Source organism: Suricata suricatta, chromosome 15, assembly GCF_006229205.1.
Source record: "Suricata suricatta isolate VVHF042 chromosome 15, meerkat_22Aug2017_6uvM2_HiC, whole genome shotgun sequence".
NCBI classification, from domain to species: Eukaryota; Metazoa; Chordata; class Mammalia; order Carnivora; family Herpestidae; genus Suricata; species Suricata suricatta.
In genome coordinates this window covers 50832683-50854267 of record NC_043714.1, presented here as the reverse complement: position 1 = coordinate 50854267, position 21585 = coordinate 50832683, and the positions used below count along the sequence as shown (strand labels likewise).

At 34.9% G+C, this 21585-nt stretch overlaps 1 protein-coding gene across 1 annotated transcript in view; it reads right to left on the bottom strand.

Moving 5' to 3' along the window:
• PKHD1L1 (PKHD1 like 1) overlaps positions 1-21585 on the bottom strand; it is a 152809-nt gene that overhangs the window by 110725 nt on the left and 20499 nt on the right. Inside the window, exons 10-21 of the mRNA XM_029923967.1 lie at positions 18909-18979; positions 17410-17520; positions 14167-14256; positions 12035-12303; positions 10653-10744; positions 8012-8171; positions 7578-7713; positions 6416-6559; positions 4736-4893; positions 3667-3780; positions 2352-2501; positions 1208-1332 (exon numbers count right to left, since the gene is read on the bottom strand). Of these exons, the coding sequence (XP_029779827.1) occupies positions 1208-1332; positions 2352-2501; positions 3667-3780; positions 4736-4893; positions 6416-6559; positions 7578-7713; positions 8012-8171; positions 10653-10744; positions 12035-12303; positions 14167-14256; positions 17410-17520; positions 18909-18979 (1620 nt within the window). The remainder of the gene's footprint in view (positions 1-1207; positions 1333-2351; positions 2502-3666; positions 3781-4735; positions 4894-6415; positions 6560-7577; positions 7714-8011; positions 8172-10652; positions 10745-12034; positions 12304-14166; positions 14257-17409; positions 17521-18908; positions 18980-21585) is intronic.

Below are 21585 nucleotides of genomic sequence, written 5' to 3'. Positions count from 1 at the left end.
ATCTGCAAATTACCTCACAGCAGATAAATTGCAGGTAAAAGGAAAGACTTATTTAGCAATATGGTAAGCGATGGTTTGACTAACATGAAAGAACTGAGATCTGTAAAATGTTCCAAAATCCTGCCACAAGGAAGGAGTCAAATGCATGCAGGCAGCGTGCACCAAAACTAAAGTTGTGAATCTAATCTGTTAAGTTCAGGCATGCAGAGAATGTTTATAGCAAAATGTACCTGAAGAATACTTTTTAAAATAAAAAGGTGTATATGTGCATGTATCTGTCTTCATTATGACTCTGCTGTGTGTGAAATTTGTGTGTGTTCTATATGGAAATAGAAAAGTGGACTGACATAAATTTCAGAAGACATAATAATAACAACCAAAACGTAATTATGCAGAACTAACTTGTGCTTGAGGGCATGGCACTTACACCCATTAGGTAGCTTTCTCAGGCTCATCTACCTTCTTCCCTTCTATTCTTCTGCTTGCATTTCTAAGTGTCTAACTTTTGGCAAACCCAGCATTAAAAATATCTCTTCTCCCTTAATTTTGGAATATTCATTGAAATATTTTATTTGCTCTGCTCACACCCAGAAAGCACTTTGTTTTCAGTGATCAAAGTTTATTTCAGAATCATATTGTGGTAAAGCAGTGTCTATCTTCCTTTAGTAAATGGGAACATTATTAGATTTTAATAAGACATTATTTAAATGATAAGGTTTGCCATTGTTTTGTCTTTTAAATGGTCATGGGTGATGATAACACCAGACCAATTCTTATTTTCATAATCTATCAATTTGGTTTTGGCTCAACTATTTCTATCAGGACACTCATGTGGAGAGCATGAAAATGGCAGTCAGATCTAGGGTGCACAGGAGTTGCCAAAAACTACAAAAAGTGGGGCAGCTGGGTGGCTCAGTCAGTTAAGCTTCCAAATCTTGAGTTTGGCTCAGGCGATAATCTCGCAGTTGTGAGATCGAGTCCTGCATCAGGCTCCATGCTGGGTGTGGAGCCTGCATAAGATTCTCCCTACCCCTCTCATCCTTTGCTCCTCTCCTGATCACGCGCCCACTGTCTCAAAAACAAACAAACAAAGAACCCAAACTAACAAAAAGTGAAAAAAATTAAAAAGTAACAAACGTGGGTTTGTTTTATGTTCAGCTTATATACTATAATATAACTTGGGTTTTACATTCAGAGTGTAACTTACTTGTTTCCATTAGTAAAGTTATATGTAAATTGTATATCATTGCTTCTAGTAATCTTGCTTCTGTCTTGGTATTGGAATTTTAGAGCAATATGATTTGCCAGGAATCCTTTGTATGCTAAACATAACTACACAGAAAATTTAAAAAAGAAATCAGTGATAATATCTTAACTTTAAGTTGTTTTATAGCAATTCAAGTTAACTCAATCTAATCTGATAAGTAAATATTGATAATTTTCCTTATAAAATGTTTCAGAACACAGAGACAGGAATAATTACTTTCAGCCAGTTAGGTACAGAAGAATTGAGAAAGATTTTCTAGAAAAAAAAGTGGAGTTGAAGTGACCTTACAATTAATGATTAATTCCTTATTGTCTTCTTAGATATGGTTTCCTTAAAAAATGGAAAGAATTCACTCCCTCTAGTCATGTAGCGATGTAAAATTTAAATCCAGCTCTAAGTGAACTCTACAGCAGATGTAAGAGCCCATCACACACAAAGAAAAGATAAACACTCAAGTAGATTAATTGGGATGTAAATGCAACTGAGTCTTTAGAAGTAGAAATGAATGTCACTATAAAATAGTAGTTAAATACCAATCTTAATGGGCTACAACATCTTAAGCATACCAAATATATTTAGAACTTAGAACTGAGAATGTGTATCACAAATTGAGAATTTTAAAACCAGAGAAAGGGTAGACAGGACTATGATTGCTAATCTTAAATACCTATCCCCAAACTACCATCTCCACTCATGATTTCCCTTCACTTTTCCTTGACTGGATACCCAAGACCACTTTACAATGCCTATCCATTTTTGTTTCTTCTTAATAAACGAAGGAATATTGAGGAGATTATACATGTTTAATTGTTTTAATATTTAAATGCATGTGCACATAACTTTCTCTGCAATTAGAAGATAAAACAGAATACATGTGCATGATACTACATATTTTTTAACGTCTTTTTTTGTTTTTGAAAGACAACAGAAGAGGAAATCACAAGCCCCAGAATGTGAACCACAGTACCTGTCTAATGTGACATAATTTCACATGACAGGCAGTTTTCCCTGTCTTAAATTTCAGGAAATTTTATTACCAAGGTATTTTACAGATTAAATTAGCATATCATTTTGTTGAGTTCACCTGATTATAAGGAAATAATAAAATGCCTCCATATGGTAGTCTGTTTGGTTTAACATCTGCGGAGTCAAAAAGAACAGCTGGGTTTTTCAGGGAATAACGGCCACAGTAAGCGTCAGTCTCCGCTGTCTTCTGCCCCCTGTTGATATGCTCCTACAGAAACAGGAATTTTCCAAATGAAAACATGATTTATTGTCCTGCTGTGTTCCCCCACATCTCCACCCAATTCGTTCAAGTTCCAACCTGGATCCACTGCTTCCCAAACCACTTTAATGTGAAATATTCTCTCTCTTCTTTGAAAGTCTAACGCTCTCATCCTATGTCACTCCTCTGGCTCCATAATCATATAGTCCCTGGTACCTGTATTTGGCTGTTTCCTAAATCTTATCTTTCTCCTTTTATCATGAACTCTTAGAGGTATTTATTCATTTTTTCCCACAAATATTTTTTAATAATTTTTTTAATGTTTTATTTATTTTTTGATACAGAGAGAGACAGAGCATGAGAAGGGGAGGGGCAGAGCAAAGAATGTGTGCCATGATGATGATGGGAAATCAAGGACAGAAGGAGCAGAGTGTAAATCACTGTGCAATTCCCAAGGCTGCTAGCGCTACATTCAGGATAGGAGAACCCAAGTACATGTATATTTATTAAATTAATTTGAAATTAGAGAGCCCATTAAATTGTAAGACTTTTTCCTTTTTTTCCATTAATAAATCTGCTCATTTAAATCATCATATGATATATACTTTTAAGGATTCATATTTATTTCTAGGGTACTGACCTGAACAAAATAACTAGCCTATATATTTCTTATTCTAATGATATTCACTTGGAAATGGTGAATATATGGCTTCCTTGTATTTTCAAAATAAAAATTAGAAAGATAAGAGTATTTTGAAATCTTCTTTGCTGTATATCAAAGAAAAATGCTTATACTTTACCAAGAAAGAAATAATGACTAGGCAGTGTACTAGTTGACCAGAAGTTGATCTTAAAAAGCAAGGGAAGCCCTACTATAAATTAAATGCTCTGCGTCCAAGTAAAGAAAACAAATAAAACACCTTATAGATCTTATATTGTCCATCTTTCTTACTTTTACTTAATCAAGAAAATTTATGTGGTGGATTTTACAAATGGATCACATTATAATGCAAGGGGACACTTAAAACAGACCTTACCAATAAATGTATAACAAAACTATTTTTGAAATTTTACAATAGGAATTAGTGCTACTACAAAGAGCATCACAAAATTCCAAGCATTGATATACGAATTCTTATTCAGTCAGTTTCACTGTTCATTTAACGTTCCTTACCAGGCTAAAATCTGTCTCATAATCTCTAAAGTATTTCACAACAAATCCTTCTTCAAAATTTGCAATCTGTGGTGGACACTTGGCGGTAACCATTTCTTCCACAGCTGCCTGAAACTAAATTAAAAATATAAGCTTTAGTACCTTCTTTTTCATGGAGAGTTAGAACATTCATAGTATTACAACTCATTCCACTAATTAGTTATAATAGAACACTTACAAAATTTCCCTCTGTCAGCCATCATTATGAGATCATTTCCTAAATAATTTCAAGTTAATATGTAATAACTAGTGTTTAGTGACTTTTTCAAGAGTTTTATTTTAGAATCACAATAGTTACATCCAATTGGGTAATATTAACTTACACCGTTGTTATGTAAGGTAGACATACTTGTTATGTAGTTTTTTTAAACAGGGCAATGAGGCAAACCTAAAGGAATTAGCACCCAATTAAACAAGTTCCAACTGAAGAGTTTTCCCCATTTGCTCAAAATTAATTGGAAAAAACTATACACTTTAATGCATTCTGTTTTTCAAAAGAAGAGATTCAGATACTATAAGACTGTATTGACGATTATTTTAAAAATAATACATAATCTTATGTCATATAGGAATTGGTACATATTTATTCACAAGTTTTCCTGTTATTTCTACATCTACTTCTCTGGCAAAGCACAAATATAATTAGCGCTTAGAATTAAGGAGATAAAGTAAGATCTTTAATCATCAAACAAATATTAACTTAAACTCATTGTGTAGATAGTTGTCAAAATTCGATGAGTCCCAAGCAAACATTCTTTCTACAAAAACAACTGCTCCATGCGGAGATACACTGGATCCTGTTGGCACAGACCTAAGAACCCTTCTTTCACCTCCTCTGTCTCTGTGATATTTCCTCCCTTCTCCACTCTTCTATGGGTTAGCTCCAATCCACCATGCCAACTAAAAGAGAGTATTACCACTCCTTAAAGTGTGGGGTTTGTCTTGTTTTGTTCTGTTCTGTTTTGTTTTGTTTTACTAGAAGGGTGATATTTAAATAGATTTCTATTTAAGTAACCAACTAAGAGCATACTTCAGCTTCTGATGACCACGGGGTCAGAGGCTTTGAAGTGATTCCATCCCAGTTCAGTGTGTATGTGTCCAAACTGGGTTTTCCTTTGATTTGTTCTATAATATCCAGGGTGACATTGTTCCCTTCATCCATTTCATAACCAAGCAGATCAAAGTCTCCTGTGATGAAGTACCAAATATTAATTTGTTAATGTTAATTAATAAAATACCAACATATCCATAAATAACAAAATTAGTTTTATTTAGTCGTATTATCACCAAAATAAAATGGGGGGGGCGGGGAATGAATAGGGAAGATGTGGATTTTTGAATTTGAGCTAAAGATTTAGCCATAGCAGAAATAGCAAAAGAGCAGATAAAGTGCTATTCATTTAAGGTTCAATATCCATGACTTAAAAGAAAGTATGATGAGATAAATAAAAGGAGATTATCAGGACCATGAGGTGAAGATCAATGGCCAGTGGGATATTCCAAAACTTCTTTTAGTTTTGTTCCAGTACCATTATCATAGGATAAAGGGCTAGACTGGGATATTGTTATTTTCTTTAAACATGAGTACAGTATAAAACTGAATTCCAGGAAATAGTCCAGGCTTGTGGGGGCTGTTAATACACTCTCACTTTAAAAGAAATAAGGGCTTGTCCTCAGATTTATATCTGCTTTGGGAAGATGCTTCACCAGCGGAATCCCACTGACCTCTGTTGAGTAAAGTCCTAGAATTTGATTTGATACTTATGATTTGGGTACTATACATCTTAAGGTTGCTGCAGAAGCTGTAAGATTTCTCTCTGAACTAGAGATATACGCCTGGAAGAACAAGCATGACCACATCTTCATGTATATAGCATTTTGACAATCTAACGCTTGGGAAATTTTTAGAATTTCAATTCACGTTAGATGAAATTCTTTGCCTGCCACCCAACAAGCAAATTAACAATTTTATAAAATGAGAGGTAAACAGTGAATTGGAAAATAATGATTGCCCAAAGAAAAGTAAATACATACATATTCAGGGACCTATTTTTGAGCTAGATAGCCCAAATACTAAATTTGGTTGCTAAACATGGCTTTAAGACTCAAAACATTAATAGGAAGTTAATAGCTATTACTTGAAAAGGATAGAGAGGTCAGATAATTTTGGGAAATGCTATGTTAAACACAGGTAAGATGTTTTCTTTCAGTTCTTGTTTTTGTATGTTTGTTTTCTCACTGTAGGAATTCTCAGGGATTTTAATATTCTAATGAGCTCTGTCAATCTTCAAGGAGAGGTTGGGGTATGTATGCAGTTTCCCATGTGGATTTGAACACAGAATCCTTTCATCAGGCAAGATCTGGCCAGACTAGTGTCGCCTGAGACATACTTAGCCTTTACTTCCAGAATTCGTATCTTTGCTATTTTTGCTAAGTCACCTATTATACAGATAGTACACTTATGGTACATATAGTGTATTCCTCATGCATTGAAGCTGTACATTCCTTGAAGCACGACTAAAATTTTAATTACAATAGAAAAAAATTAACCATTTATTTTCTATTTCTCCTAAAAGTGATCATGGCCATGAATCCACTCCTTTTTCTGTCGTTTTATGGAGTTTTTACTTTGTTCAGTGGAGTTGTAGAAGATATAAATTTGTTTCTTTGAGACAACTTTACCAAAGTACAAAATTAAATACATGCTTACCTCTAGTTGATATAAACGTTACCATGTAAACATAGCTTTGGGAGTTCTGTGTTCTTATTACTTGAACTGTATCCGGTTTTATAGACCAGAGGTCATTTAAAGCTGACTGCAGTATGAACTCAGAAGCATCACCAGGTAGCAAAACTTGGATGAATTAAGAAAAGGAAGGAAGGAAGGAAGGAAGGAAGGAAGGAAGGAAGGAAGGAAGGAAGGAAGGAAGGAAGGAAGGAAGGAAGGGAAGGGAAGAAGAAAGAAAGAAAAAGAAAGAAAGAAAGAAAGAAAGAAAGAAAGAAAGAAAGAAAGAAAGAAAGAAAGAAAGAAAGAAAGAAAGAAAGAAAGAAAGAAAGAAAGAAAGAAAGAAAAGAAAGAAAGAAAAGAAAGGAAGGAAGGAAGGAAGAAAAAAAAGGCAAATGATTAGGGGCCTTAATTAAAAGAAATAAAAATGAATTGAAATCTTTCTGCACTATCACAGCCACAACTGATGTTTTATATTTGAGTTTTTTAAAGTAGTCCGTTATCATGTGTTATCACTTAATAAAATTGTGTTTTGAAAGTAATTTGAGTTCAATAATAGTGACTGCTTCATTGGATTGTGATTTCTGGAATATCAGGATCATATTTTATTGTTTTAATATTCCCATAGTAATAAGCATTATGTTTGGAAAATAGTAATTACTCGTTAATATTTACTTGCTGAAACAACAGAAATAGAAAGACTGTATCTTCAGGTTTATTATAAAATAATAATATATTTTATAATATGATGAAATGTTTCTGTTAACAGATAAATTTATGTCTCACACCTTTTTTTTTTTGAGAAATTGGAAGAAATATTTACTTCTCTGTAGTGGTGAATTTAATTCTTGTTACCTTAACTTATCCCTGTGAGTCTCAGATACATAAAATCCTTCTGTGTACTTAGATATACATTTATTGTGATCCTTACAAGAGAAAAAGACAGTATATGCCAGGAAGTTGTTTTTCCTGATGTCATTTTTCTTCCCAGTCTAAAGGTTTTTCTTCATAATATATTTTTAGCTTCTTTGGCTCACATACTATTAAAACAATATTCTCCAGACAGTAGAACTGAACTAGAGCACATTTTTATAATTTCATCTATAAATGAAGAAAAATGAAATTTCTTTCATTATTGACAACTTACCAGTTTTTTCCATGTTATAGATTAATCGATAATAGTAGTGGGAACATGAATTCGCTTCCACACATGGGCTGGTTACTGTGATCTTTTGGACTTCACTACTTGCAGTAGTTCTTTTCCAGTTTTCCAATGTTATAACCTATTTCCCAATTTAAAAAAAATTACTGTATATAAAAACACATTAAAAAAGCATGATGGTCAATTATTCAATGTCTCTTTATTGCTCTATTTTACTGCAAATGATAAAATATTTTAAAGTTTCAGTCTTAGCAAATAACAGTCTCTTTTGTTTATAATACAGATACTTCTAGCCACAAGTCAATAATTTTCCATGACTGCCTTCCCCTCAAACAGTATCTTCCATAGTAAAATTAACAGCCAAATAGAGCTATCTTTGAACATTAACTTTCTAAAGCAGATCTATCATGATAGCAAACCTGTACTTCCTGGACAATTGTCGACTGGGATCTGATAACTTGTTCTTCATTTACCGCATCTTCTGTTTGGTGCTCAGTGTAGACATTTCTATGCTGGTACAGGCCAACATCAACAAAGGCACTCAGTCTATACTCCTGCAGCAAGATTTCCATGTAATATCTGGAAAACATGGATTTTTTCCAATGAATAAAATTTCAACACTATATAAAATACCTGCCTGTTAAATGATTTATGTTGCAATACCCTGATTATAAATATTAAAATATCATAGCACTTGTTAAAATAAAATGAATTATGTAGGGTATCTGCACTGGAGATACAGAGTTGTCCCCATTCATGAATAATTGATTCAATTTTGTCAATAAATATTTATTGAAAAAAGACACTATTCCCCTATCCTCAAGGAACTTAAGACAAAATTACATTGTAGATTATAATGTGAAATCTTTGTCATAAAACATAGAGGGCATGCAGAGTTTAAACACTCTAATGTGTGTAAGAAAATAACAGACAGACTTAGATGGATCACATGTTCTGTATTTGAGTGGTTAAGTGTGTCAGGGTTGAAGTTCCTCTCTCGTTCCTTGAATAATGGCTCCACTTATAACTTGGGAAATAAAACATTGCTTCAAGAAACTGTTACTGATTAGATTGATTAGGGCCCCTCCAACAAGCTGGATCATCTAACTGCCTGCCCAGGATAAGGCATTCGCTGACCGGCTGTTACAGGGGAGTGAAAAGCTACTGGTTACCTACTTAAACCATTAAAAACTGTATCCTTGTTAGCAGCTTAAAAATATTAAGTAGGCACTTTCTATGTATCACACACTAAACTGAGCACTTTATAGGCATCATCATATTTAATCTTTTCAAAATCCCGTAAAAAACATATTAACTCTCTCTGTTCATATGAATGACAGAGACTAAGAGAGTTTTAAAGATTAAAAGATTATTAAAAATTAGTAACTGATTCAAAGTAGAACAGGGTAACAAAAAAGATATGCACTTAGAGATGGGCCATATTATCTGAGTAGGATGAATTTGGCCAATGACTACCTTTAGAAAAGCCACAGGGACCACTATGCAATAAGCCAGGTATAGTGGCCTCAATTTCAAAATTCACAGCCATCATTATAAGTATCAGTGTGTAAATCCCAAGCTGCCTTGCAGAAAGCTGTTTAGCAGATGTATTATGACTCACTTTCACGTAAGCTCTGCGCTCTTGCCAAGCAGGCAAACTGAACGCACTTTCCAAGTCCAAGGCAAAGCCTCAAAGTGTATTAACACTTACAAGCAGTAGGGATTAATTAGATGCTCCGTTTACCCTCAATTGGCCCAGTGATCCTGGTTAAAAAAGGAAATGTTTAAGTACAAAAAGATGTGATAGTAGAAGGAGGAGGAGAAAAAGAATGGAATGCTTTCCCCATGTCACCATTACTGATTTCAGTGAGAACACTGAGTGTGATTGCTCTCAGGTACCTTTTATCCCAACCTTCTCTGTCTAGCTCCATCAGATCTTCATGGTGCTGTCAGTATCTGGAAGGATGGTGTGATAGAATGAAGGAAAAAAATCTCCTTCCATCTAGAAGTGAAGTCTATCTCTTTACCCCTTGAATCTAGATTTGGCATTTGCTTTGCCAATAGGATATTAGCAGAAGTGATACAAGCAGAGTCTTTAAAAAGATTATGTCCAATAGGAATTGTTCTCTTTATTGCTAGAAACCCATTAATGAATTTGACAAGCCTGGGGTAGCTCTTGGGAGGTGAGAGACCATGTGAAGTGGGACGTCCCAAATATCTAAGTGCCAGCCATGCCAACTGAGGCTCCTGATACACAAGTGAGGGCATCCTAGGCCATCAATAACCAACTAGAGTAGTCAGGACCAAAAGAACTGCCTGGCCAATCACAACATTGGGTTGCTTTAAGTGATAAAATTTGGGGGAGTGGTATCTTATGCAGCATTACCTAACACATACAAATGATAAACAGAAGATGATATCACTGGGTCTTGGATCTCTGTGTAACTTAGCAACTTTGAATGTATCCTGGCTTTTATCTCTTGCTTTCCAGAAATCCTGAATGCCTTTTTGAATGGGGTTATCTGGTATTTCAGTAAAACTCTCATTTTCTCCCTGGGCTTGACCTTTCAGCACTAAATGATGTATACTCCTTAAGGGCAAGGACTAGCTTTGAATATTTTTGTATTAAATTTCCTGGCCCAAGATCTAAAACAAATCACTGAATATTAAATATACGTTAGCTGTGGTACCAATTCATGTGGTTTTATGATTCTTCTCTAGAAATATTCAAGAGAAGAGGTGCAGGGGCAGGGAAATTAGGGGTTGGATTGACTAAAAAGTCCTAAAGAAACTAAGAACAGGATCAAGTAAATTTTACAAAATTATAATTTCTGTAACCAAAATATTTAGATTTCAGATTTCCCTGGTTGGTGGAATGCCAATATTCTTGGAAATATAGAAACAATATTTAATATAATTATAGAGAATGACCAATTATAAATTAAGCCAATAAAATAACATCATTTCCACCAATAAAACAAATTGACAATATTTTAGATATAAACTTACAATTCTTAAATACCACACAACAATTTCATTAAAATTTAATGAAAACCTTACTCTTTTCCTTTCTGAAGATGAATGTCATCTGAACTTTGTGTCGGACTGGAAAAATAATTGTTGGCATTGGAAGAATGATATGCAATCTTCACCTTATCCCAAAAAGAAAAAAAACAAAGAGAGAGAGAGACAGACAGACAGACATAGGAGAACTTATTAATAAAACTTTTCAGCATTTATTTATTTATCATTTATTACTTCTATCAGTCCTAGAACTTTTATGAATAGAAAGTGTAAATATTTTTCTTCTAAGATCTGTTATCCATGGTGAATTCAAGTTTTTAAAAATTATCAAAGCTCACTTCATACCTTCCACCCTCACCTAACATCAGCATCAGTATACCATGAAGACACATAAACTACAGCTTTTCCAGAATTATAATTGCAATGGAAAATAGAGAGATCATACCAGGAGGAACATTGGTATTAAATAAAATATCCTCCTGCTCTGTGGAGAGCTTTTAGGGGTTTAATCTACAAGAGATCACTAAAAGCAAGTTTAAAAGATGCCAAGGCCACTAAATGGGTCTGCACACCAGATAGAGAAAACTCTGGGCTTCCCATCAGGAAAGATTATACCATCTTTGGAGAAAACATGCTGAAAAGCTATGTAAAAGTAAAAGTCATATGTTACAGGCAACAATGAAAATTTGTTCCTCCAGGTTGGGAGGCAATCTTGCCATATACATGGAGTCATAAAATGTCCTTTGATTTGGTTTATTAGTTTCACATTTGTGAAACTCTCCTAAAGAAATAATTAAAATGCAGAATAATTTAATGACACTAATGTTCAACAGAGTATTACTTGTGGTCCTGGAAAGTCAGAAGTAAACTAAAAACTTATCTATATGCACAAAGTTATCCAGGTTTAGTAAAGCCATGCAATGAAACACTTTTCAGTCATCAAAAACTGTGTTGTGCAAATTATTTAATGAAATTTGGAAATATTAATATGTGACAAAATGACTATGAAACTGGATGCATGATCTTGTTTATACAAAAATAAAATAGACACAAAAAGAAATTATAGACTTTAATCTAATAACCAAGTATTAGTGAAATAGATCTAGAATAGTGAAATATTTTCACTCTTTTCCAAATTTCCTAAGTATGGTTATAATTCTTTCATAATTAAAATAATCCTTAAAGGTGATATATGTGCTTTTTCCATCCTAGAGCAAATTTAGATACAGGAAAGCATTTTTTTTTTAAGCCACGGAAACACATCACCACGTGTTAAGTAGCCAAGAACCCAATCACATGAAAATATCACTCGTAACCTCTTTAATACATGCATTGGTTTGGATTAGAGTAAATGAGATACAAATGAAGGTTGTCATATTGCTTTTATAATATTAAATAGTATTCTGCAGCTTCCTTACCTTATCTTTTGGATGTCCAGTTTGGCTGAAATAAATAGCGTAACGGTCATCACCTTTGATGTAGAATCTATAGATATCAGATTCCGGAGCCACGAAAAATCCACTGAAGCGTGCCACAAATGTGTCTTGCTCCATAGGCCAAATATAGGAAGCTGAATCTACCCAACCGGCACCCATGTAGCCTGGCGTTTTCTCATTGTATTCAAGTATCTCTTCAAGATGTACTGGCCTACTATTATTCCAAACCTCAAGCTTTAGGCCTCTCCCACCTGAACGTAACAATAAAGTTATTCTTGTCAGAATTTTGATGCAGTGTCTCAATGGCCCTCTTCTTGGGTGGTGGTTATAGATATTCGATTGTTGTTCACATTTTTAGAGCATGCGTGTAAACAGAACAATTGCACATACTTGTACGTATAGCTGTACCCATAGAATTGAGTGCTGTTAAGATAGGCTACAATTTATTTATGAGTATCTGGTATATTTGCACCTCAGGTACTACATATGTAAAATAGGAGTGGTATTTCTATTTGTGTGGTTGCTATAGGGATTAGATATTACTAAGTGCTTTACTTAAGATAATAATACAGTATTTATCACCTATGATATGACTCATGTGCTTTAGGTAAATCTCAAAACCTCATGGTTCACACCATTTGCTCTCAAAACCTTTGCCTGGTTACTCTCTCTGACAAAAGTTACTCAACTAATTAATGGTTTACAACGAATCAAAGAACAGACGGTGTGAGTTTTAAGATTTGTCATTATTTGTTCTTCTTTTTGACATTACTTCACTATGAATTCATCTCCTTCTTGGACAGAGTCAGCGAGAATATTCTCATTAAAGTGAACCTACGCTTGCCAATGTAAACTCTGTCATTAAAAGTTTTTTTCCTAATCATAAGGGAGCTATCTCACGGTTTTCTCTTCCTTGAAATACAACAATCAGACTCATGCTTCTTCCAGCAGCCTTATGCTGGTCTGGAGTGTCTGGACCTAGAAAATTATGGCTCCTCCTCATCTGCTGAGTTTGTTCAGAGAGAAGCTTGTACATCTCAAACTCCTGCAGCACTAGTGCACTCTGATATCTACAAGTTTCTTTAAAGTTTCTTTACCAACTGTGATTACCAAAACTCTCTTCTTAAACTGCTCATTTTTTTCTAATAACATTCAAAACAAGGAAATTTAAGAGGTTGATAAATAATTTTCTTGGCTTCAAATACCAACTAGTGATACAATTCTAAACCAATTTCACTGCGTGCACAAGATATGAGAAACACACCCTCAAACCCATGCACGGCCTCTCAGTCCTATCACTGCACATGTCACTTTGGCCACAGGCCAAAGGCTGGAAAAAATTTTGAGTTCCATTTCTCTCATCCTGTTATCACTCTTAAAACATTCCAGACAAGTAAGGATTTAACCTCTGCCCTTTATTTTTTAACCACAGAAAGGCATTCATACAATTTCCATGTAGCCTGCACCAACATTTAGTAATCTCATTTAATTGTAAATAAAGTCACCACTGAACTCATTCAATAGAGATGTGCTGTTTTCAGTAGGATGTCTGAGGAATTTAGCCATGGTGCAGCTTTGATGCAGCTATTTTAATGCAAATATTTCCTGATCCAGAAGGTATAAAGAGGAAAACTAGGAAGACATTTATTATAATTTTCACTACAAATTCTAAATAGTTCAAATATTTTTTGTTACTAATTGTTATGGGCTGAATGTTTGTATCTCCTTCAAAATTTGTATGTTGAGACCCGTATGTTGAAGCCCATGTGATGTTATTAGCAGGTGGGGCCTTTGAGAGGGTTTAGGTCATGAGATTGGACCTCAGCTCATAAATAGGATTAGAGTCCTTATAAAAGAGGCCCCACAGAACTCTCTAGCCCCAAGGAGGTGCTATCTACATCTACATCTACATCTACATCTACAGACACCCAATCTGCTGGTACCATGATCTGGGACTTCCCAGCATCCAGAACTGTAAGATATAAATGTTGGTTGTTCATAAGCTACCTGGTCTACGGTATTCTGTTTTAGCAGCTGGAATATACTAAAACCCTAATCATACATGTCTTCTTACATAAATGCAGACATGGCTATTCTCTCTTCCGGTAACTTACCTGGATATACAGTCCTGAGAACATCAGGTTTAGGGGGTGTCTTGCAGCATATGCTATTTTCTGTGACATTCAAAATATCACAGGCTTGGCCTAGAGAGAACCAAGGTGTAGGGCTATTACTACAGAGCTCCACAATGCTAATCACAATCAGCTTATCGTGAAATAGTTTTTTTGATTAAAACCAAGTTGCATAAGCAAAGAAGCAAAGCTGGGGGTTCTTCATTTCCTTTATATGTTCCCCATTAAACCTTATCACTCATTAATTGTCATACTTTTACAAGGCAGTGTTTTCCTGGCAAAACATCACAGGTCTGAGTTAGAAAATTTTGTAATTTCTGAGAAACAAAATTTTTAAAAATGATAAAACTATGTCACTGTAAGAGATTTCACTTCTGAATCCAAAGTGAAGCCTTATATTTTGTCTTCTACAGAAAAGATGCTTAATGAACCCATGATGTTCAGAATCTGCAAAAGCTGATGATCACAGCCCTCTTAGGTAAAATAAATAAATGAAATGGCACCATAGTCCAAGTTCTCCAAGTGAAAACAACAGAGATAATAATTTGTGAATGGTATTTTCACAGGCAGACTGAAACCAAAGCAGACAAGGGTCTAAATGGGAATGATTATACAAAAGCATATACCAAAATTATATAAAAGCATAACTTGAATTGAGTGGAGAGTCTATGTTTTAGACTTCCAAGGTCCCTCACGGTCAGAGCCTCATGTAGGGTCAGTCAATTAAGTATTTACTGACATGGGAATCACAGCCTATGAAAAGTGACGCAAGCGCTAGCAAGTAGAGGAAGGTATCTTTTCCAAGTCTTGTTTTGTGGCCTGGAAAACATATTTCAACACTACCTTTGATAATTTTGAATTCTCTGTGAATACAAGATAATTGAACTAGAAAACAATGCATTTGAACAGTATATTAAACCAACTTAGCACATTTTATTTAGAGCAAGGGAAAGATACATAAACATCATTATTTTCAAGAAATTACCAAGGATTCCTCAACACCCAAAAAATGAATAATCCAATTAAAAAGTGAGCAGAAGACACAAATAAACATTTTTCCAAACAAGACATACAGATGGCCAAAAGACACATGAAAACATACTCCACATCACTCATCAGCAGCAAAATACAAATCAAAACTACAATGAAATTTCACCTCACACTTGCCAGAATGGCTAAAATCAACAACACAAGAAATGACAGATGTTGGCAAGGATGTAGAGAAAGGGGAACCCTCTTGCACTGTTGGTGGGAATCCAAACTGGCACAGCCACTCTGGAAAACAGAACGAGGTTCCTCGAAATGTTAAAAAAAAAATTTACCCTATAAGCCAGCAACTGCAATACTAGGTACTTACCCAAAGAATAAAAAATACTACTTCAAAGGGATACATGCACCTCAATGTTTGTATCAGCATTATCAAAAGAGCCAAATTATAGAAACAGACCAAGTGTCCATCAAGTGATGAGTGGATAAAGAAGAGGTGGTATATAAATATACATTTATATACGTGTGTGTGTGTGTATACACACACACACACACACACACACACACACACACACACATAGTGGAATATTACTCAGTCATAAAAAGAATAAAATCTTGTCATCTGAAATGATGTAAATGGAACTAGAGAGTATTATGCTAAGCAAAATAAGTTAGAGAAAAACAAATACCATATAATTTCACTCATGTGGAATTGAAGGGACAACATAAATGTGCAAAGGGAAAAGAGAGAGAGAGAAAAAGAAAGAGAGAGAGAGAGACAAGCAAACTGATAAACAGACTCTTAACTATTGAAAACAAGCTGATGGTTACCAGAGGGGAGGTGGATGGGGAGATGGGTTAAATCGTTGATGGGGATTAGAGTACACTTGTAATGAGCTCTGGGTGTTGTATGGAAGTGTTGAATCATTATATTGCACCCTTGAAACTAATATTACACTTTATGTTAACTAACTGGAATTACAAGAAACTTTTTAAAACATGTAACAAGTTAAAAGAGAAAGAAGTTACTAGGATTTAAAATCTTGAACCTGGTTGTCACATTAATGGCAATGAGATACCATAAAACTTTAATATATTATAGTTATATTTGCATATCAACTGTATCACAGTAACAGATCATAAAACACAACATGTAAATTAAAAATATTTTATGTTCTTGGTTTAATTTAAAATTTTATTTTATGTTCTTGAAACTTATTTATATTTAAACTTCAAAATAACATATATAGAGATATAAATGTCAGATGAGTTTATTTTATATTAATTTCTTTTCTTTAAATCACATTTTGGTTGGCTCATGGGCAGGTTCCCTAAAAGTAGAAAGTACCAAGGCAGAGGGCTGGATCAGAAAGAGTATGTGCCCAACCGCATGGGCAGACCTGCAATACTTTGCTCATCAAGGTAGGTAAGATCATTATGACTTAGTGGGATGATCCCCACGATTACATTCATCCTCCATCTCCCTTTTGAGCTACACAGCTCTTGACCTTGAACTGGTCTCAACCAGACACATAAAAATGATGTATAACCAGAGAACTAAGCCCAATGCTCTTTCCAAAGCCAGTATCATCCATAATTCCTGGTGTCCAGATAAACCACAATCAATGAAAAGGAGATATACTTTACATTCCCATAACTAACCAACCCCCTGAGACTTATACAACAGTTCAAAAAGGGCATCTAAAAGTTTGCTAAATAGAAGGTATGTGTGTCTCAACGTAGGGTGGGGAATTTGTGGATGGCAACCATGTTGCTACCATACAATGTCCTTTGTTGACGACCTCAGAGCCCAAGTCCTGATCATGTAAGGCTGCAAGAAATAGCCCTCACTGGAAAGTGCAGTGGAAAAAGTCCCAAGCCCCAGAACCAAATGCCCGTGTGAAAATACTCCGCATTAAATGTAAAACATTAAAGGGTGCCTGGGTGACCCAGTGGGTTAGGGGTCTGACTCTGGATTTCCACTCAGGTCATGATCTCACAGTTTGTGAGTTCAAGCCCCACATCAGGCTCCACACTGACAATGCAGAGTCTGCTTGGGATTCTTTCTCTGTCTCCCCCTCCCTGGCCCAAACTTGTGTTCTCTCTCAAAATAAATAAATAAACTTAAAAAAAAAGTAAGACATTAATTGAAAAAAGACCATTATTCTTCTTATAAATGATTAAATAAAAGCCAGGGTCTATTCGTATAACATAATATATTAAAAGACATAAAAATACCTCCCACTAGAACTCTGACTGGGAAATCTGTCTGATCAAAGAACCGTCCACTTATTGTTAGCACGGTGCCACCTTGAATGCTTCCTCGTGACGGGGAAATCATAGTGACCTCTAGAGGGAGGGAGGAGAAACACATTAAACAAAATGTCATGAACATTACACATAAACCCAAATGCTTGATTTTTATACATTTTCTAAATTACCTAGCCTTAGGACGTAGCACAGCGTAGGTACTGAATTGCTAAATGAATGAATGAAGAGTTTCCATTTGGTCTCTGATGAAGTCCTGCCAGGGGACAGTCAACATGGCTCTGACAGAGACCTACATCTCTACATCTCGTGAGAACCAGGCTTTAACGGTGACGGGTACTAAAGAGACCCTAGTAATGGAGATGCAGAAATTAAGGAAAACCTGGGCTGAGCAGAGTTGTTTGATTCAAACAAACAACAGAAAACAAAAAACACCGAAAGGCAAGAAAATAGCCTCTTCACCCCTACTCTCTTAAATAATAAATGTTTCTTCTATTTCTGGGCCCACATCTTATATTTATATTTTTCTCATATAGTAAATCTTCTGGATTCATATATAAAAGTTTTAGGTATATTAGTAAAATAGCCTAGTGCATGATATATAGTAGATTCTTCTTGAAATTTATTCTTAAGTCCTATATATCAAAGTTCTTTGTATTTTTACATGAGTTTCACATTAAATAGAAAAGGCTGGGATATGTCATATGTGATTGATTCCAAGACACTTTTCTTCCCATTTGAACATCTCTGAAATCTGAATGTGCCTTTCCATCAATCACTCCTGACCTGGAATGAAGTGTAATTCTTCCAGGAGGGTTTGTGTTTGCTTCTGACACTCTCCTAGGAATCTACCAGCTGGGATTTCTGTAAGTTAAATTATGATCTGCTGGAAGATTCTTCTGGACCACACTGAGACCATAAATCTGAGAGTACTGCCTTGTAGATTAAATTGACAGTGGAGAATGTGTTTTCCTCCCACAACCAACAGAAGTGGAGACATGAAAATTTCTCCTCTGTCTTTCCCTTGGTTTCTCAATCAACCTTCTATTTAAAAAAAATATTAGGGGCTCTTGCATGGCTTAGTCAGTTGAACAACCTATTTTAGCTCAGCTCATGATCTCATGGTTCATGGGTTTGAGCCCCATATCGGGTTCCGTGCTGACAGCTCAGAGCCTGGAGGCTGCTTCAGATTCTGTGTCTCCCTTGCTCATGCTCATGCGCTGTCTCTGTCTCAAAAATAAATAAACATTAAAATATAGTTTACAGGGTCCTAGTTTTAACGTCAGGGCTTCCTATTAGGTTCCCCATCTTAATGTTTTTCCTTTCTTGGCAATACATAATATAGTACACCTTAAGTCATTATTATCTTCAATTTGATGAAATAAAGTACACATATCCCCCTTCTGTCTCTCTCATTCTTTCTCTCTGTCACACACACACACACACACACACACACACACGTCACATACCTGCGTATGTTTGAAACATTGAAATTTTATTTAGAGAAGAAACAAAATATGCCATTTTTTGTGGGAGACTCCTGTGTAAAAAAAAAAAAGTAAGAATCCTCACTTTAAAATAAACTTTATTTTAGGGAAATGTTATTGTTTTAGTGACATAAAACATGTCATAATTTGCAAAGGAGCTGGACAGAACATTTTGGAAAAATAAAAATTTTCCATATCTTGATGTAGTTACTGGTCACACAAATATAAAAGTATACAAAGCAAACAGTCATTTGTCAGAACTTACTGAACTGTACCCTTAAATTATGTATATTTTATTATATGAAAATTATATCTCAGTAAAGAACTCATATTCATGTAAAAGAAGAGGATCGCCCTTCATGAGGGCTCTTGGGTCGGTGCCCTCTCTTGTAACCCATTTAACATCAGAATAAGTAACATTATTGGATACTTATCAGATATCATGCTAAGGTTTTTAAGCTTTTAACCTAAGATTTTTTAAGGTTTAAATTTATTGTGTCATTTTATCCTTACATCAACCCCATGAGGTAGGTACAAGTCAGAGAACCTATTTCTCTTACTGAAGATCGCACAGGGAGTAAGTGGCAGAAACAGAATTTGAAGCCAGGCAGTTTGCGTCCTGAGCGCCGGCTGCTAACCTGTATCCTACACAGTTCTCTTCTCCTGCCACTCACTGCTTAAAGCACACTGAATGAAAGCAGGGTTACAGTAAACCACCAGAGTTAAGTCACCCTTCATCAACACAGAACACATTTTTTGCACTTTCATAGCCTGGAGAGTGAGGACAGTAAGGAATCTGATCCTAGATATTAAATGCTGTTCCTTTAATTACCTCAATGGAATTCATAATTAGAGAAGTTAAGAAATTAAAATGTTAAGATTCAAAGCCCATTCATTATGTTTCTAACACACTGAACTAGAACCTAAAAGGATCAGGAAAGTCTTGTGGTTGAGACCAACAGTAAACCAGAAATCTAACCCAAGCACTATGATGCACATTTGCAAGACTAAAGGGTCTCTGGCAATACTGAATGCTAAATTAGTTATTTAAGAAGTTCATACTGGATTTCGAGCTCCAGTGGTGCAACCAGTTAGCGCGCGGTACTTATAAGAAGTTCATACTGGATTTACGTTTGTATGCTATAGGCCTTTCTGTTGATTTCTAGAAGATTTGAAATGACGCCAGCCCCAACAATATTGTCTGTGGTCAGATCCTGTGTCTGAAAAATTAACCCTGCTTCTTAAGTTGGTCAGAAAATTGCCTCCTGAAATAAAATTTGAATATAATTTATTTGGTATGACACTGAGGTGATTTTCACTAATTCATTGATAATGACTAGGCATTTCTCAATTAAGGCAGCCTCATTTGAATCTTATCAGTTAGGAACAGCTGTTGTTTGAACTTGGGGTAATAGAGGAGAGAAGGTGAGCTATTAAAAGATATATAGAATGGAAGCCACGATCATCTTTAATTGGTCTATTTGACATTCAGGAAGACTCTTGAAATTTGTAAAATATGGAATTTTTAATTTATAAAATGATTTAACATTTTTAAATGCCATGTAATCATGAAACTAGGCTTTTAAGAAGTATATGCCATATTTTTTTTACCAGTTATCTTAAAGTCCTTAGACTGTTTTATATAGAAGCACAGTTTCCTCAAGTCTGAGACATTAATACAAAATAAGAGCCACTGGCTTAAAAAAAAAAAGGAATTATATGTCAAGATCACAGAATCAACTATTTTAAGCAATATTTTTGGCTATATTGTGTGCAAATTTGCTGGCTTTTTAAAATTGAAAGTTTCAGGGCATTTTAATGCAACACACTGATTTATATATACTTATCAATCACATTCAAGCTTGATCACTCAAACCTATTTTTGGATAATTATTTCTCTGAGAAATCTGTGATGGATTTGGTAATTAATACCTTTCATACAGACTCAGAACTAAGAATTCATCTTTTTCACCTGAAGAAGAATGATAGTGGCATTGATGTAAAAGCATATATATTTCAAGAAATCATTTAAAACTCAATAATTACTGCTTCTAATGTGATTTTCTAACCTTTTCAATAAAATCCTATTGCCCTATTCCTATCAAGTTACAGGTATGTAGGTAGTGTCCTTGCCAAAAACAACTGGTAAATCATAAGACACTAAGTCATTTGCCCCCTGGAAATCACAGCAGTGAGTCTTAGTACCATTTACATACCATCCATTATGGTTTGCCCTTGAATCCTAACATTCTTCATGGTTTGGGTCCAGTCTATACTGGTCTATAATAAAGTATGCAGCCCAATCATCACTTTGTTATAAACCTATTGCCTCTGGATGTCGGGAACCAGATGATCCTCAAATACAATGAGAATGAGTTTGGTCTCACCAAATCAATTACAGTTCCATGCAAAAACTTTATTATCAAATGTCATTTTTCTTTTGTAGTCTGAGGAACATCTACTTTGATTGTAATATTGCCATTCTTCTCAATCTTTTTCAGTATTTTTAATCTTTTTCAATCTTCTCTAATCATTCATCTCTCTTCAGAAACAAAAACGAAATCAATAGACTTATCCTATTATTGATCTACTACAGCTCTATTGATATTGGATGGCTAGATAATATTATTTATTTGGATATCTGTTAACCAGCTTATTT